We start from the raw sequence: 18,231 nt of genomic DNA, 5'->3' as shown, positions 1-18,231 counted from the left end.
TACATACATGAACTGCCTAAATCATTATCCTTCCTTTTGGTTCGCCGTAGTCGGGTAAAAAGGTGTCTACAAAGAAGGATATGCCAAAATATTTCAGATTAAAATTGAGAAATGCACATACAAAAATGGTCACGGTAGAGCCGTGGTCGCCCTACTGTATGGTCTACTGTGATTGTGTCGGGAACATAGCCTATATTGTAAACATAGGTAGATACATGCCAGGCATGTAAAGGGTGCGACCACGGCGATGCCATGACCATTTTTGTATCTATGCATTTCTCTATTTCGGTCTAAAATATTTTCTGGTTTCGTTCTTTTTAGTTCAAATACAAAAAAGTAGGTAATTATCGTTAACATCTAATAGCAGTTACACAAAATCGGTCCAGCGGTTTATCCATGAAATCGTAACAGACAGACAAAAATCTCTTATTAATATTTGACTTCGTCCAAGTGATAAACCATGTACATACATGTATTCTGTGACCATAGTAAGGACTTGATAAAAACCGCATTTAATCTATTTCGTAGTTTCGTAGCCCAGCAGATGACCTCTGCCTTTGATTGAGAGGGCGTAGGTCATTATTATAGTCGCGGAAATTAATAAAAGAAATAAAATAATTAAAAAAAACTCGACTTCACAAAGTATAAACACTGAAAAAAAAATCAAACTCAGTCTATAAGTGTAGAAAGCAATAAGGAAACAGTCGGGACCGATATCATTTTAGCCTAAATTATATTAGTCTACACTTCTAAACTGGGTTTGTCTTTTTTTCAGTTTTTTACTTTATGCAGTCAATTTTTTTATTTTATTAATTATTAAAATTGTTTTTTTATTCATTCGATACGATTATGCAGTCGAGTATAAATAAAATTCTCTCTATTTTTAGTTTTCTGGGAAGTTAAGCAAGAGCACCTACCTCTTGTACAGCACCGACCGGCGACGCGACGCGATGCGACGCGATGCGACGCGATGCGACGCGGACGGACCAATGAAACACATGTATGTAAGTATTTGAACTTCTCGTGTCACAGTGTTGCTTTGCCATTTGCCATACCCACGCGCGTGATTTTGATGATATGAATGTTTGTTACTCTTTCACGTCTTAACTGCAGAACCGAATTAGCTGAAATTTGGTATTAAGATATATTATAGCCTGGATTAACACATAGACTACTTTTTATCCCAGAAAAATCCATGGTTCCCGAGGGATTTGTGAAAAACTAAATTCCACGCGGACGAAGTCGCGGGCGTCCGCTAGTAATTTAATAAAACTTATGAAGCTACTTCACTGCTAAAGTACGAGTATATGCATGCTATCAGGGTATCGATTTTTTTAATTTTGTGAACCGTGTGCCTATATGGTCTAAGATCCGGTATTACAAATATATACCTACCCTCACTATTATTCATTAGTGATAATTGAAATAAATGATAGATAATGTATTCAGTGACAAGACATAGCAAATAGGTTGCCAGGTAAATTGCGGCCAAACACATTTTTCTAAATCTAGGTATCCATGAACTAGAAAGGCAACCTGCGAACGAATTAGCCTGCAGGTGAGAGCTGCTCAGTTGAATTGAGAACACTCAGTTGAGAGCTGCTCAGTGCTCAGTCGAGAACTGCTCAGCCTAGAGCCATGTGGTGTAGGACAGGGGAGACACTGTGCCGACGCTGTCATTATTAGGGTAGGAACGAATTCAGATTTGGAAAAAATGACTCATAATAAGCAATACCAATTTAAGTATATCTTATGACTTTAATTAAGTAGATACTGTAGGTAATGTTTATAAAAGTTTAATTGTATTTTAGAATTATGTAACTATAATACACACAAGTAGCCCGCCAGTAGACGTGTCGTGGAGCCTGCAGCGCACCGTCGTGCTGACGCCTCCGCTGCCACTGCGCACTGACCAATCATATGACACTCGATTTTATTTCTTTATTTAGAATCAATGTAAATTACAAAACAGACAAGGAAACATACTCTATAGTAGACAATGCTTTAAATACAATTTATACAATGGTAAATACATAATTATTTCTATTTTAAAATGGTAACAGTAACTAAAATACAATTTACGAGTACTTAATATTTTTTGTCAACGATATGTACAAATCCTTAAAAAGTAATTCTGTGTCGGTCCACGCGGTGCCGTGCCGGCCAGTGCACAGAGCGGCACAGCACACTGCCTATAGCACAGTACGGTCTACGCGATGCCGTGCGCGGCACAGCACAGCACACGGGCCGACGGCACAGTAAGGTCTACGCGGTGCCGTGCCGGCCAGTGCACAGAGCGGCACAGCCACCGCCCGGTGCCAAATTCAATTGCATAATTTCCCTGAAATCTGAATATATACACGAACGTTAGGGATACGTTTATAATGAAATGTGGAAGTGCCCGTCGTGTTCCAAAAATTGTATTCATAGTTTATGAGAGGACTCCAAATAAACATCTCAATGCACAGAATTGGTCCTATTATAGTTTTATAATAGTTAAGTCTAGATAGATAGATATTACAGATAACGATTGTACATCACACATTTATCTATAAAAATTGTCCTTATGATATTAATAATTGCATGATCTACAATTGCTTACTTGAAAAAACAAATACGACGGGGACTTTAGTAGATAATGACGTCGTCCTTGACGTTCATATAATTTTCAATTTTCTGGGAAGTCAAGCAAGCACCTCTCGTACTGCACCGGCCGGTCCAGGCGACGCGACACGACGCGACGCGACGCGACACGAAACGACGCGACGCGACGCGGTCGGACAAATGAAACACACGTTTACATGAACAGATTTATTCGTTGACTCGCGGGCAAACTTAATTGGTCCACCTTTATTGCTTCTAACTAGAGACGCGCCACGCGGCGGTGGACCAGTGCGCTCGCCGCCCTCTCCTAACCTAGTATGTACAGCGCTACGTGGGGGCGGCGGCGGCGGCGGCGGCGGCGGCGGGCGGCGGCGGCGGCTCGGGCGCGGCCAGGCGCGCCAGCGTCTTGTACAGCGGCGAGCTGACGAAGCGCGGGTACGAGTCGCGGTGCATGAGCGTGTAGATCTGCAGCTGCGCCTCGTCGAACGTGTGCGGCGTGGGCTCCACCATGTTGCGGTTCACGGTCTCGCGCACGCGCGAGTCCAGCGACACCTGCGCAGACGCTCGGTTACTCTGCGGCGAAGGTTTGCCACCACGCCGCCGGTGGTCAGGCATGTATGAACATGCAAAATATGATTCTGGACGTTTCAGTTATGTGATAAACGAGAAAAAAAACATCCTCACTATATAGACGTGAATAACAAATCATTGTTATATATGTCGGGGAATAACTAAATCCGATGTCGGCGGAGCCGTAGCCTCCGAGCAGGTCCTAAGCTGTACGTGTCAAGGATGGCAAATACCCAAAGTAACACTATCAATTGTTAGCGGAAGACCGCTTGACTTAGGTACTAATACCGTTCTGCCCTCTAACTACAATACTGGTCAAGTGCAGCGCTGATACTATCAGTTGTAAGCCAGGGTTAACTATCATAGGGCAGGTACAAGCACGCGCGGGGTTACGGGCTAGCAACCGCTAGTAGCAAGATTAAAGACGTCTTTCACAACCTGAATCGAAAAATAGTGTTTCGAAGACCATTTATTTTATAAAAATCTATCCAGCGATTCTCCACACTGTAAGACATACGAATAAAAAAATCATCCCCACTATCACTACATTTTTTTTTATAAGGCGGATAGACAAACGGACGGATGAAATGGCGAAACTGTACGGATTCCTTATGCACCAATAAGGGGAAGAAGCAGATTTTAATTAAATGTTCGATAGTATTTTTTTATAATTTATTATAATACTAGCGGATGCCCGCGACTTCGTCCCCGTGAAACCTTACTACTACCCTACCCTACTTCCACTCCACAGCTACCCTACCATACAGAGGATGAGTACGGACTCAACCCTACCCCTACCCTACGCTACCCCTAAACTACACCCACCCTACCCTACCAAACCCCTACCCTACCTATTTTTGGCATCAGTATCGATCACTTATCACCCCCTAGAAGAAAAAAGAAGATGTCACAAAATTTCTTCGAAATATTTTATCGCCGCTGGACTTTTACAACATTACAAGATGGCTCAATATCGCAAGCTGGCTGACTTCAGTCAATCTCTGACTGGTACGAGTGGGACAGGCAACACCCTGGAAACAATGTTAAATACTAATACTGAATAAATCGCCATGCGCTCACAAATGCACGAGTCTCGCCCGCGCACGAGAGACGCGCCTCACCTCTTTGGGCGACAGGATGGAGATGTAGTCCTCGTAGATGAAGCGCGCCTTCTCCTCCACGGCGTCGGGGTCGCTCTCGCGCTTGAGCTCCTCGCACGCCAGCCAGAACATGATGTTCTCCTCCGAGTACTCGCCGCGCAGGAAGTCGCGGAACACCTTGCGGCCGGCGGCGCTGCGCATGAGCCGCTCGAACGACTGCCCCCAGCCGCGCACCTCCTCCAGCGAGGGCGGCGCGTCGCCGTCCAGCAGCGGCTCCAGCGGGCCCGCGTCGCGCGGCTTCTTGCCGGGGCCCGCGTCCGCGCCGCGCGCCGCCAGCCTGCGGGCCAGGGCCGGCACTAGTGCGAGCGCGTGCTGCTCGCAGGTCGGACTCCGACGAGCGAGCAGGCATTGGGTTTGCCGTTGTCGAGGACATCAAATTGTTTCTTACCATTAAAGACAAACTAGTGTCTTAAGTCATAAGAATCGATGTGATGTCCTCAACAATTAAATCTTTAATTGTTGAGAACTTTTGAAAATTCTTGATGTACATTAATTTTAATATTTAATGCATAACACATACACCAATATGAAAAGTGAAGGACTTTCCTTACAAACTTTCAAACGCTATTTCACCACCCTTAGGTTTAATATTCGCACTAAAAAGTACCTATGCTATGACCTTTTTCGTAGTATGAACTCAAATCATGGAAGTGTCATTTGAATTAATTCAGTAGTTTCGAAGTGATGTCAAAATAACGAAAGAATAAAATAAGTAAAGAATTCTTGTTTACTTTTTTGTGTGTTTTTAATGATTAGTGTAAAAAATACTCTACTTGGATATTCTCAAGAAAACAAGCAATTAAATTTTCGCAAAACATATTTTGTTCTTCTATTTACTCGATATTTGGTGGGATATAACAAAAAAATTGACCAACAAACTTCTTTTGAACATCCAGTTCAAAACTGTGAACTAAAAATTTTAATAAAAAAATACAACCGACTTCAAAATTATAAAAATGTATTTACTATTTATGTTCTTCACTCAGTGCGATCAGTTTGAAGGCGGTATTTATATTCTTCACTCAGTGCGATCAGTTTGAAGGCGGTACCAAGGTAGTGCTGTGTTATTTAAATCATAGTTACAACACATCTAAATTTAAAGTTCTCATCAATACAAATTCATCGAGCCTAAACACAAGGTAGCTACTGTAATCATTTGAGGAGGTTCCTTAATTGTCCCTCGTCTCCATCATCAGACCCCTAATGGCAATCACAACCCATCTAGGTGGAAGGTTCTTGTCGAAACAAATTTATCAAGTTCAAACACAAGGTAACTGTTGTAAACCGTTAAAGAGTTCCCTCGTGTGTGTTGCGACTCCATCATGAGATCAACTCCAGACCTTCATGAAGTTGTAGTGCTTTAAAGTGGTTAATGAAAAAAATATAAAACGCTATAGTCGCCCTTACGATTTTTGAAAGTTCCCCTCGATTTCTCCAGGATCCCAACGTCAGATCCTGACATGATTACTATGGGACCAATTGGAAAGCATACCCTCTCAAAGGAAAAAAAATCAAATCTTCGTCTTCGCCTGTGAACATACATAAAAAAAAGATTCCGACGAATTGATAACCTCCTCCTTTTTTTGAAGTCGGTTAAAAAGATCTATACTGTTTCAAATGAAAATGTATTTATTCTTTTATTAAATAACGTAATCTTTTGTGTAAATATTGATTGAAGTCTAGTCAAGAACAAAACAATATTTTATTTAAAAAAAAATTAAACCGACTTCAAAAACAAAACTTACTGACTAAACTAAAAAGCGATAAATAACATCATATTATGTACCTGCTGCTTTGCTGTTGAGCACCTACTGATCAATTTGAAGGCGGTGCTACCCCGATGATGTTAATTCAATCCATGTAAAGATATCATACGGATTTAGGTTTTTCAGACAGTGTTCTCTCAGGCTAAAATTAATACTCCACAGCTTCAGCCCATAGATATGTCAAGTCAATAAAAATTTACAATACTCGTAACCACAACATACACGAAATGAGGAAAAAGATATTGTATTAATAAGAATACTAAGGGACTTTCTAGTGGAAAAGATACTACGCGGTAAATGACTGCTTGCAGTTATGATAAAGAAAATCAAAAGTGAAATCGTTTTCGCTGTCACGCACTCGACAACTGGACATCCTTAGCCTGCATTATACAGGCGTGATACAATTTATTTTATTTTATCGACTTTTGGGCAATCGTAAGAATGCAGGGGGACCTCCGGAACCAGCTAAGTTTTCAAAATGGTCTTTGAGAAAAATAAGTTTGGGAACCTCTGCTTTGAAAAACGAAAAGCTTCCTGGGCTCTCCGCCCGCAGATAAATAACGAATGTAGCACGACACCGCACCCGCCCGCCCACGCCGACAGCGCGGCTACTTACAGTCCTCTCTATACACTACTACCCCGCTCGCTCACTGCGCCGCCGCCGCTCGCCACGCGTGTGCACTCACCACTTAGCCCTGGAATGAAAGGAACGGTTTGAGTGAGAGACTACATCACTACGCGGCGACACGGCGCCGCACACTAGTTAACACCGGAAACTGGAAAACTGCGATTGCTGATGCTTCGGCAATCAGCTCAACACACGTACAACATGAGATATTCATTGAAAGCACTTAAATGAGGCCAAGGGAATTTTTTTCAAAATTAAATACTGGTGACGAATATTGTACTTACTTTAACCGTGATTTAAAAAACTCATAATAACTAATAATGCATTATTAGCGAAGTAGTTTTTTATATTAATAATATTTATAACAAATCTTAACCATAAAAAATGCTGTAGTTTCCCCGGAGATTTTTTTTTTTTAATTTAAAGGGGAACAAATTATTCTGTCATACATAATTTTTACGTGACTCAGAACTCACTATTACGCCTCGTCACGTAACGGATACGTAAGTATCTACCCGGCGATGCCGTGCTAATAGGCCGTACAGACTACTTAAGTATTTTAGTCGAGTACGAACAATTTTTGAGCGGTAAATCCAAAAATTGATCGTACTCGACCAAAATACTTATGTAGTCCGAACTAGGTCTAAGGCTGCCGACACATTGTAGGAGTGTTACAGAACTTAGTCCGCCTCCACCATATTGGACTTAAAGAGACCATCCAAGGAAATAAACAAGAAAATGAATTTCCCTTCATAAATTATCAGAGTGTAATTTATGAAGGGAATTGTTAATATTTTAATTTTCATTGGATTGGATCGCTCAACGCTCAATTCTAAAGTAATATCAGTTCAGTTACGTTATTTTTTTACACAATAATAATTTACTTTTACTAATATTATAATCGCGAAAGTTTGTGTGGATGTTTGTTACTCTTTAACGCCGCAACTACAAAACCGATTCAGTTGAAATTTGGAATGGAAATAAATACTCTGAATTAACACATAGGCTATACTTTTCATCTCGGAAAATCCATGGTTCCCAGGCGATTTGTGAAAAACTATATTTCACGCGAAGTCGCGGGCGTCCGCTGGTTAATTAATAGTAAATTATTGTTCACTTCACATAAACAAATGAATACAGCCGGTTGTCCGCAGCCTCTTACACTATAATGTTGAAGTATTATTTATTTTACTAAAATTGATCAAAAGCAAAACAATCGATAATAATTCGTCAACGCCATTGCATGCACTATGGTAAGGCGGCCACGTACAGATATAGCGCGCGCGGGAAAAACAAAGTCTATGTCGCGAGCACGTACAGGCCTCGTAGGAAAGCAATGGCGGACTTTAGGTACATACTTTACAAATGTTATATATTTGCGTTTTATCATGATACATCCAGTATCTGTCTATATTGACTGCAAGAAGGGCTTTTCGCGCGTATCTTGTATGTGTGTATGTATGTAATATTGTTTAATACCTCATATCATGCAAACCGCTAAACGGATTTACGTAATTAAGATATCGTCAGATTCGTCTTAATAACCCAAATGTTCCTAGATAGGTAAAGTTAAAAAAAAACGACTCAACACGACTACTATGAGACGCTGTAGAGGTGAAACAAAAAATTTTCAAATATATTTTTTTTTTATTTTGATTTAAAGACAATCCTAACGTTGTTTGAGTAGATTTAATAAAAATAAAAACTGTAGGTAAATAAACGGCTTGCTAATAATTTTGTTCGAACTAAATTGCGCCGTATTGTGTTGTTCGTAAGTGAATCTTCTGTACTTGTACATAATATGTTTTCTGTGACCGAGTTAAGGTGATGGTTTAATTTGTTACCACATTAGGCATTCATAAAAACTAGAAAAAAGTGTTTATTCTAAAAGTTTCAGAGCGATAGAGGAAATGCCTAGACTTGAATCAATATCGGCTAATTTATAATTATCATTGAGGAACCTACAATACAATATATCTTCCGTACAAGTGAGTTATAATTTAAACTGGCGGACGCCCGCGACTTCTTCCGCGTGGAATTTAGTTCTCACAAATCCCTCGGGAACCATGGATTTTTCCGAGATAAAAAGTAGTCTATGTGTTAATCCAGGCTATAACATATCTTAATACCAAATTTCAGCTAATTCAGTTCAGTAGTTGAAGCGTGAAAGACTAACAAACATTCATATCATCAATTTGGCTCATCAAGAGGATTTTAAAATGTCCATATAGAAAAATCTACAGTTGAAAAACGTTATGTATTAATTGCTATACAAAATACTCGAGGCGGATGACTAGGTGTGCGCAGGTTAGGCAGTCGGGTTTTTGTATTTTTAATTATTGACTTGTTCATTGTTTATTTCTCTGTCCGGCCCGAACACACACAATGTTGTATCGTGGCCATCGTGGCCGAAGTGTTACGAATTGTCGCTCAGGGTCACGTGATCCCACGGAAGTGCACAACACCGCTAAAGAATTTCACCAATTAATTAGGCGCGTTTGCTGGAAAAACTTACTTTGTAGAAGGAAAAAAATCGCGTTTCATTTGTTAGGTAGGTACCCCGTGTAGATAAATATTAGGATTATACTACTAGGTACTGAAGAACAATATTTATTTTGGACTTCGTCCGCGTGAAAATCACTGAAACTTTCAACCCCTACTTCACCCTCTTCTATTTGAATTTTCGCATGTTTTAACTTATTTACATTTCAACTTATTTTGTCGAGTTTTGGGAAATCACTGAAATTTTGCTGCAGGGGGTCCACCGTACCAGCCATGGGCCAGCTTCATAGGTAGATTACGAATAGTATTGAAACTGAGCAAAAGCATCGAGAGCAAAACACGTACGTGACTAGGTATTTGCTTTCAGTAATATTGAATGGAGTTGTAGGTATACAAGGGGTGGCACGGGGCGGCACGGGGTGGCCCGGGGACACGGGGCAGCATGGGGCACGGGGCGGCACGGGGCGCACAGGGCGGCGGGAGCTCCGTCATGGAGGCCGTTCGAACGTCACATCAAAGTCACCCGACGGGCTGTCCCCCTGCGACAGCTCGCCACAGTCGTAGTGAACACGCATTGCACCAGCGCTGCAGCTTTGCGGAAGTCTTTTGACGCACCAGTGTATGCACTGTGCACTGTGCTGCTCGAGCACAAGTTGAATGTGTGAACCGACGCAAGAGGTGCGAGCGCTCGCACTCCAGCCGTCCGCCGTGTCACCGAGTCACCGAGCCGACGAGAGGCGCTCACCAGGAGCAGGAGCAGCAGCAGCACCAGCAGAGGCAGCACGGCTTGGCGGCGGGCCGGCAGCCGCGCGCCAGCGCTGCCAGGCTGCACATCTGCGCCGGCGGCCCCACGCTCCGGCGCGCGCGAGCCGCGGCTCAGGCCTGCAGGGCGGGCCGCGGCGCGCGCATCGCCCGGCGCTCGAGCGGGGCCGGCGGGTGCTCCGCGCTGGGCTCGCAGGGGCGCGCTCGGGGGTCGCGCCGAACGTCCGTTCGCTGCGCCACAGGGAACACGACACGAGTGAGCGCGCGAGCGGCGGGCGGCGGCCCCGCTCGCGGCGCCGCGGCGCGGAGCGGAGCCGCCGCCCGAGGGCGCGGTATTTATAGCGCGCCGTCCCGCGGGCTCGGCTCGGGCCGGCGGGGCGGCGCGCGGCGCAGCGGCGCTCACCTGCGGCGGAGGCGGCGGGCCGCGCCGGCGCTAGCGGCGGCGCGGGCGCGGCATGGGGCGCGCGTAGGCTGCGGCTCTCGGACGGGCCGCGGCCGGGGCGCGACTGCGGGCCGGCGCGCCGCCCGCCCCCGCGCCCGCCCCGCGCGCGCCGCGCACGCGCCGTCCGCCCGCCCGGCGGTCGATGAACCGCTCGTATCGATCGCGCGGGGCGGCCGCGGCCCGCGGCGCGTCATCGCCCGTTTCATTGATACGCGCGCTCCGCGTGTACGCCGCGCCCGCCCAGCCGGCGACCGCCGGGCGCCGGACGCCGGACGCGTAGCGCTCCGGCGAGTCCTCGGCGCGAAAGCGCTCTGTACACATATCACAATATGGAACGATTATAACACACCATCGTTATCATTGTAGTAAATGGTAAAGCAGTGAAGTAAATGGTATCTACAAGTAACACAATTCGATGCAAGGCTGTTAGTTTTTCTGCTGTAGTACCAAATATAAAATAAATTTTTACATACACACACTACAATTATCCCTCAACTTCGTTCGCAAGAGACAAAGACGTACCGCCAAGCGATTTAGCGTTCCGGTACGATGCCGTGTAGAAACCAAAAGGGGTGTGGATTTTCATCCTCCTCCTAACAAGTTAGCCCGCTTCCATCTAAGACTGCATCATCACTTACCATCAGGTGAGATTGTAGTCAAGGGCTAACTTGTAAAGAATAAAAAAAAAAAAGATTCCTTTTTGTTAACCGAAAAAAGGAGGAGGAAATCAATGCGTCGTAATCTTTTTTTTTTTATGTATGTTCACCGATTACTCGAAGACGTCTGAACCGATTGGAAAAATTCTTTTTCGTTTGAGAGGGTATACTTTCAAATTAATCAATAATGTCGTCGTTGTGTGTTGTGTTTGTGTCATTAGAATAGAATAGAATAGAATAGAAATCATTTATTGTCAGCACAACATTAGGGGTCTGATGATGGAGACGAGGGACAATTAAGGGTACTCCTCGACGGCTTACAGTAGCTACCTTGTGTTTGGGCTTGATGAATTTGTATTGATGAGAACTTTATCTAGATGTGTTGTGACTATCATTAGGGGTCTGGTGATGAAGACGGGAGACAGTAAGGGAACTCGTCGACGGTTTACGGTAGCTACTACGGTAAAAACTTGTTGATTAAAAAGGTTTTTACTTTTAATTTATTTTAAATTAAGTAATAGACGTAGAACAATAATATTTTATTGTTTGTACCTATAGGTCTCCACGACGCTCGAGTAAGTACACGTTTAGAATATTGCATGGGCTACGAGCAGAACATTATATTGTCATAATATGTAGCGAGGGTAGCGCAGGCGGGCGCGAGGGGTGCGGGGGCGTGCGGGGGTGCGGGGGTGCGGGGGTGGGGTGAGCGGCTGGTTTACTTCGATTAATTATTGTTTTACGAGTAGGGAAGTTATGGCGCTGTAAGTAGGTCGGTGCGGACCAATGTCGTGCACAAGGTCTTTAGCTAAGGAAGGCACATGCTAGAGACTAGTTCGGCTCAGACTCCATGTCTAATTAATAGAGATATATTCTCTGTGGTGCTCCTTTAGCCACGGAAAGCGATACAATCCCGGGGGCGAGGGCCGTGAATGCGGCGGGTGCTCCATCGATTTAAAGCCAGCACCTCCATGGCAGCCCTCGCAACTTTGGACTTGTGAGCGGTGGCCGGTGAAACAAAACAAGTTATGTTTTCCATATTGTTTCTCGCGTATGTCATCACGCAATGTTATTATATGTTCCGTATATGAAGACCCCGCCATAGTGGCTCAATGACTGAGGTACGGGCCCACTGCCGGCGCCACTAGCCGGCGCGGTGGATGGAATTGCCTGGAGAAAATGGAACGCCCATCCCCGGCCCAGGCCTACCCTAACCACCCGGCAATTTACTAAATCTAAAACTAAAAAAACTAAATCTAAAAAAATCTTGATAATTCTACTTTAAACTTTAACAAAAAAAAATTACTCCTACGTTTTACATTTTTAATTCATCTTTAGTTTGTTCCCAATGGGGACAAGCAAAGATCGTCGACTATACAGCCTTAGTTTTACGACACTAAGACATAAAATTGGTTTTTTTGTTTGTTAATGCTTGTTGATAGCAACACGTAACAGAAAAAAAAATTACAAAAAAATTATACAGCTTCAAATGTTACTTCGCCGCTTTGGCACACCCGCAAACTTTTTGAAAAAAAAAAATTTCTTCAAGAAACACTTTTATTAAGCCAATTATTTAACCAAATCCTTATTTATACATCATATTATCATCTCCTTGTACTCTTATAAGAGGGTATACCGGGGTTCCCCGGACCGACGTTGTGGCCGGTGGGCATTCCCCTTTCTTAGGAGTTGGAGATGACGGTCTCTTGCAGGTTATGGACTGTTGTTCCGTTTCAGGATCGTAATGATGAAGTCAGGTTTCATTTGTAGTTATGAATCGAGACAAAAATCGGTCAGAATCTTGTTGTACTCGAAACAAATCTATACTTAATAATATAAAGCTGAAAAGTTTGTTTGTTTGTTTGATTGAACGCGCTAATCTCATGAACTACTGGTCCGATTTGAAAAATTCTTTGAGTGTTAGATAGCCCATTTATCGAGGAAGGCTATAGGCTATATATTACCCCCATATTCCTACGGGAACGGGAACCACGCGGGTCATAAACAAACTGCGCGGCATAACAAATAACTTTGTGAATATCTTGGACCCAGCGCGTTGACACTTTTTGGTGCACAAACAGTCGAGGACATTATTATGGACACTACCCATGGAAATCTTTACTTCATCGGCTATAAAACGATAATGAACGATGAACAGTAACACGATGATTGAATAAAATTATTTTTTGAACTTTTTTAACCATTTGTTCTGTTACTGTGGTCGTAGGGCATCCCGAGCTTGGCTCGTCACTGGTGGAAGCTCTTCCTCGCTCTTCCTCGCTTCAACGTGCAGTTGTAGAATATGGAGGAGCGTGGACACCTAATGTTTCCCTCAAGTCTTGATGTACCTGCTCCTTATTGAAATTTTTCATGGTATTTAACTTAAATTGTCTCCGTTTTCGCGAGCACATTCGGAAACAATTCAAACATATAACTACATTCAGAAAAAAACAAAAGAGAATCGAAAACTTTTTGCTTTATTAGTAGGTACCTACTACCTACAGACATCTGAACTATGCCTGCCTGTACCTGTACTGTTATATTTTTTCTTACCAAGAAGATATTTCATTCTCTATACTTAACGAACCCGTCGTATATTCCCGAGAAACCCTACGTAGGTACTGGTTATCCTGCGTGCCCTTTTCGCCGAAGGGCTCTCTGTCTCGGCACAGAATAGTACAAGGTAACGATCGCCCTTCTTTATACCTGCCAACCTTCCTGCTCTACGAGGATCATCGACGCTCAATCTTTATCTATCTTTTATCCTATATCTATCTTCTATCTATATCTAGACTTTTAATAAAACTGGTCGAATTCCATACATTTACTCGCAATTTTAGATTTTACTTATACCATTTGTAACAACAAACGTTATATCGGACGCCAGTGCTATCTAGAATCTATACTTAAGTATAATACGAATTCTGTACATATTGTACATTCTGTACATATTGTACATTCTGTACATTGAAGATATTTTGAAAATTTTTGTTGGGGGTCATTATATAATCGATACTGAAGCTAGAAATGTTTTTTTTGATTTTTTGTATGTCTGTCTGTGTTTTTTTCTTATTCGGGCATCACACTGAAACTAATCAATGAATTCAAATGAAACTTGGCACGGTTTAAGACCATAATACGGAGAAGGTTATAGGATACTTTTTATTGCGAAAATTTACAGTTTTAAAAATTTGTTCATAAATAATAAAAAAATACAAAATATAATGGGATTCAAAAATTTTTAAAATTCAAACTCTAAAGTGGTGAAATAGGGCTTGAAAGTTTACATTGATTTCCACGCGGACGAAGTCGCGGGTGTCCGCTAGTGGTAACAAAATGTATCAATTAGTTTAGTGTATTGCAGCGCAGGCAGTCTTAGATCATTAAAAAGAAAGGACCTGCCTCGTAAACCGTAACCCCTATGTCAAAGATCAAGAATCAATGATCTTACGCGTTTATAAAAACTGTGCTGCAGCTAAAGAATTGATGTTTCATTGTTGTAATCGTTTTCGTCGTGTAAAAATGCCGGTTTATGTAGTTGAATGGTATAAAAACAGCTAAAAATTTGTAGTTTAGTAAAAGATGGAGTAACGTTTCATTTTTTTTGTAAGTATTTCTACCATAATTTTATGAAATTTGTAATAAAAACGATTTCTAAAAAGGATTGATATTTGTGACGGGACAGCAAGAAAATCGATCAAGTAATCGAACATTCCATTTATATATTCTGTGGATAGTCTAAGCGATGTCTTGGTTAGTCTGCGTAAAAAATACGCGTGTGTGTATTGCGAGTCAATTATATAGTTGTGTGTAGAACAGACACAGAATATACTTAATGGTGTTAAATGTTTTCAATGTTTGAGTTTACCTCGTCCCCCCTCAAAAGACGACAGACTTTTTTGTTGGTGAATTTGGGTGCGAAACAGGTCCATTGTTTTTAATGGTCTAAGCAGGCAGTGTACCTACTGTGTAGTGCGTGGTGTGCCGTGTCGGCGCCGCGCTCCGGCCGCGAGGCGCAGATCGATAGCTGGGGCGGCGGCGCGGGGGGCGGCGCGGGTGGCGGCGGGCGGCGGGAGAGGGCCCGACTCCCGCTAGTAGGTGCGGACCCTCGCCGGCAGCGCGTCGCTCCCCAGCTCAGCAGGTACGCGGGTGCACGCTGCACCGGGGGAGGGGGCCCCCGCCCCCGGCACCGGCCCGTCGCGGCGAGGCCCGCTGGCAGGCCTCGCCTGACCCTCCGTCCGTTGCAGGAGCGCCGGGCGCGCGCCGACATGGAGGCGGGCGCGGGCGTGGCCTCGCTCGCCATGGACTGCGAGGACATGTTCAAGGAGATCACCAAGAAGCTGTACGGTGAGGAGGCGAGCGTGGGCGTGGGCGTGGGCGCGGGCGCGGGCGTGGGCGTGGTGGGCGTCGAGTTCCCGGGCGTGGAGCGCGAGCTGCAGGACGACGAGCTGCGGCCCGAGGAGCACATCACGGCGTGGGGGCTGGCGGCGCTGATGCAGAACGGCTTCCCGCCGCCCGGCATCCTGCAGCCCAACTTCGCGCCGCGCACCGACCCCACGGCCGAGGACCGCTGGACGGCGGCCGACGAGCCGCTGGCCTGGGCGCACTCGCGCGTGGCGGCCTACAACCCGGCGCAGCGCCTGTTCAAGTGTGCCGAGTGCGACTGCGTGGGCTTCCTGGCGCGCGTGGCCGAGCACTGGCTGGGCACGCACTCGCAGGCGCGCGCCTTCGCCTGCCCGCTGGCCGGCTGCGGCTTCGCCAGCGGCTGGGCGCGCGCCGTGCGCCAGCACCTGGCGCGCGACCACCGCTCCGACCCCGCGGCGGCCGACCAGCTGCTGCGCGACAACCCCGCGCTGGACGACCTCACGCGCTACCTCACGCGCCTCAAGGCCAAGGTGGACGCGGCGCGCGAGCGGCGCGACGAGCCGCCGCCCGAGCCCGGCAAGCGCTACGCCTGCGCCGCCTGCCCCTACGCCACGGACCGGCGCGACCTGTTCACGCGCCACGAGAACATCCACCGCGACGAGAAGCCCTTCCACTGCTACCTGTGCCACAAGCAGTTCAACCGCGCCGACCACGTCAAGAAGCACTTCCTGCGCATGCACCGCGACCAGCCCTACGACCTCAACCGCATCCGGCGCGCCGCCAAGCCGGCCGCCGCGCCCGCCGCGCCGCCCGAGCCGCGCGCGCCGCCGCGGGCCGAGCGCGCGCCGCTGGCCAAGGCCGAGGCCAAGGCCGGCGCCGCCAGCCCCGTGCGGCGCAAGGGCGAGCGGCGCTACGCGTGCTGCTACTGCGCGTGGTCGGGCGTGGACAACTGGTGCCTCAAGCGCCACCTCAACACGCACCTGAAGCCGTTCGCGTGCGCGCTGTGCGAGTACAAGGCGGCGCGCGCCGAGCGGCTGGCCACGCACGTCCACAAGGTGCACAACAAGAAGGCGTGCGCCAAGTGCCCGTTCCTGGGCGACGACCAGGCGGCGCTGGCGGGCCACCTGCGCGACGCGCACGCGGCCGAGGCCCGCGGGCTCAGGGTGCCGGGCGCCGGGCCGCCGGCGCGCGCGCCGCCCGCGCCGCCCGCGCCCGGCCCGGCGGCGGCGGGCGCGCCGGCGGGCAGGCGGCGCGAGGCGCGCGCGGCGGGCGCGGCGCGGCTGTTCGGCTACCTGGAGGCGTCGGACGGGTCGGGCGACGAGTTCGAGGCGGCGCCGCTGGCCGAGCCGTTCGCGCCGCACTACGCGCGCGACAAGGAGAACGCCGCGCCGCCGCCGCTGCACCACGCGCACGCCATGCACCACGACCACTGCCTGCGCTACTAGCGCCGCCCCCCGCCCGCCGCCCCGCACCCCGCCCGCACCGAGACCTCACCTATAGGTATCCTTACTCGTAATTATATTTATTGAAAATGAACATACATAATATTATTATTCTCACTGAATAAATGGAATTTGAATAAAAAATTAAATTAGATCATCTCTTTCTGCATTTCATTTAAATTTAAAATTGAGTAGAGGATTGAAGAATTTCGAAGTCCTTGTAGACCAGTCATGTAAGCTTAAATTAAGTAAGAATCTCGGAACCCGAGATACCCAGCTGTAAGCTGTCAGTCTGTAAATACTTGTAAGTATATTGCCACCCTAAAAGTTGTCTCAAAATCTATGTATGGTAGGGTGTACGCAACTATTAAATTTCAAGGTTAAAAGTCACAAAAATCGTTTTTTTGCGCTTTGACCTTGAACGCAATATATTTTTTTTGTTATTTTGAAATAAATAGTTACAAGTTAATCAATAAAAGAGACCCTATTACCAAAGGTATAGGCAGGTACATACAAACCTTTACCTATAGACGCGCTCTACACTCCCACCATCACGGCGCGCCTTGTTTTTGGAACTGCTGATCAGATTTAAAAATTCTTGAACTGTGACCGGATTCGAACTTACGCCCTCCGAATCAAATGCAGAGGACATCTTTACTGGGCTATAACGTTACTTACTTACTTCTTAGGTATTGTATGCTACGACGTATAACATACTTACATTTCCGTTAACACAGTGACATAATAACTACTACTTACTGAAGATTTTCGGTCTGGATAATCAGACTCGTAGACGACATATTTTCGGATGAGATGAGCGCAATAGGTTTGCTGAAGTACCCACTAGATACCTCCACACACACTCGATGCATCAGTTCAGCTGACGTGACGTAGCCAGGGCTAGGCAGCCATTTTACACGGACTACTACCAGCTACTACCTGTCAGCTGATCAGTTATCTATCAGCTATCAGATATTATGCCTATACCAACGATATTTTATACAATGGATACGTTTCGTGCCTACAAAATCACAACAAAATGATCCGAGTTTAGCGACTCCACTGAGCGCACACATGCACAGTTTTGTGTTTAATTCCTTTACATGTAAACTTGTGTATATACAATTTTTACAGTTCCTGAACACCCCACTGGACATTGTATGCGTCAGGTATTAGCGGAGCCGGTCAAACTTGGCTTTGACTTGTGTGCACTTCATCCCTATCTCTACCTACTCTACTCCTACTACCGTACACCCGTACCCTACCCCTACTCTAAAATGGTTACAAATAGTCTGCATACCAATATTTAGCTTTCTTCCTTGAAAATTGCGGAA

The 18,231-nt window shown here is 45.9% G+C and overlaps 2 protein-coding genes across 4 annotated transcripts; one reads left to right on the top strand and one right to left on the bottom strand.

Annotated features, from left to right (window-relative positions):
* Window positions 1-2,796: 2,796 nt before the first annotated feature.
* Window positions 2,797-11,741, bottom strand: LOC128198863 (regulator of G-protein signaling 19). 3 transcript variants are annotated; one of them, XM_052886286.1, is made up of 5 exons: window positions 10,396-10,643; window positions 9,976-10,223; window positions 6,787-6,795; window positions 4,296-4,611; window positions 2,986-3,156 (listed from the first exon to the last, which is right to left on the bottom strand). In XM_052886286.1, exons 1-5 carry the CDS (start codon window positions 10,638-10,640, stop codon window positions 3,123-3,125), a joined length of 852 nt encoding a protein of 283 aa, XP_052742246.1. In that variant the 5' UTR covers window positions 10,641-10,643; the 3' UTR covers window positions 2,986-3,122. The 3 variants fall into 3 exon arrangements, with proteins under 3 accessions (XP_052742247.1, XP_052742246.1, XP_052742248.1); XM_052886287.1 differs by lacking the exon at window positions 10,396-10,643 and having other exon boundaries at window positions 2,797-3,156; window positions 9,976-10,192; XM_052886288.1 differs by lacking the exon at window positions 2,986-3,156 and having other exon boundaries at window positions 4,471-4,611; window positions 6,717-6,795; window positions 10,396-11,741.
* A 3,376-nt stretch (window positions 11,742-15,117) lies between these two features.
* Window positions 15,118-17,058, top strand: LOC112055446 (zinc finger protein 467). Its single transcript, XM_052886284.1, has 2 exons — window positions 15,118-15,231; window positions 15,338-17,058. Exon 2 carries the CDS (start codon window positions 15,359-15,361, stop codon window positions 16,898-16,900), a length of 1,542 nt encoding a protein of 513 aa, XP_052742244.1. The 5' UTR covers window positions 15,118-15,231; window positions 15,338-15,358; the 3' UTR covers window positions 16,901-17,058.
* The last annotated feature ends 1,173 nt before the right edge of the window (window positions 17,059-18,231 follow it).

This window comes from Bicyclus anynana, chromosome 16 (genome assembly GCF_947172395.1).
Source record: "Bicyclus anynana chromosome 16, ilBicAnyn1.1, whole genome shotgun sequence".
In the NCBI taxonomy this organism is placed as follows: domain Eukaryota; kingdom Metazoa; phylum Arthropoda; class Insecta; order Lepidoptera; family Nymphalidae; genus Bicyclus; species Bicyclus anynana.
The sequence above is the reverse complement of the archived record's forward strand: the minus strand, read 5'-3'. Positions and strand labels throughout refer to the sequence as shown.

What these genes read in the sequence shown, in the direction of transcription:
- LOC128198863 (XM_052886286.1), bottom strand. Translation starts at nt 10,640, where the DNA reads ATGAAACGGGCGATGACGCGCCGCGGGCCGCGGCCGCCCCGCGCGATC. An exon ending in GCCCGCCGCCTCCGCCGCAG is followed by an intron (nt 10,224 to 10,395) that starts GTGAGCGCCGCT and finishes CCTGTGGCGCAG; the next exon opens with CGAACGGACGTTCGGCGCGA. An exon ending in CCATCCTGTCGCCCAAAGAG is followed by an intron (nt 3,157 to 4,295) that starts GTGAGGCGCGTC and finishes GCGTCTGCGCAG; the next exon opens with GTGTCGCTGGACTCGCGCGT.
- LOC112055446 (XM_052886284.1), top strand. Translation starts at nt 15,359, where the DNA reads ATGGAGGCGGGCGCGGGCGTGGCCTCGCTCGCCATGGACTGCGAGGAC.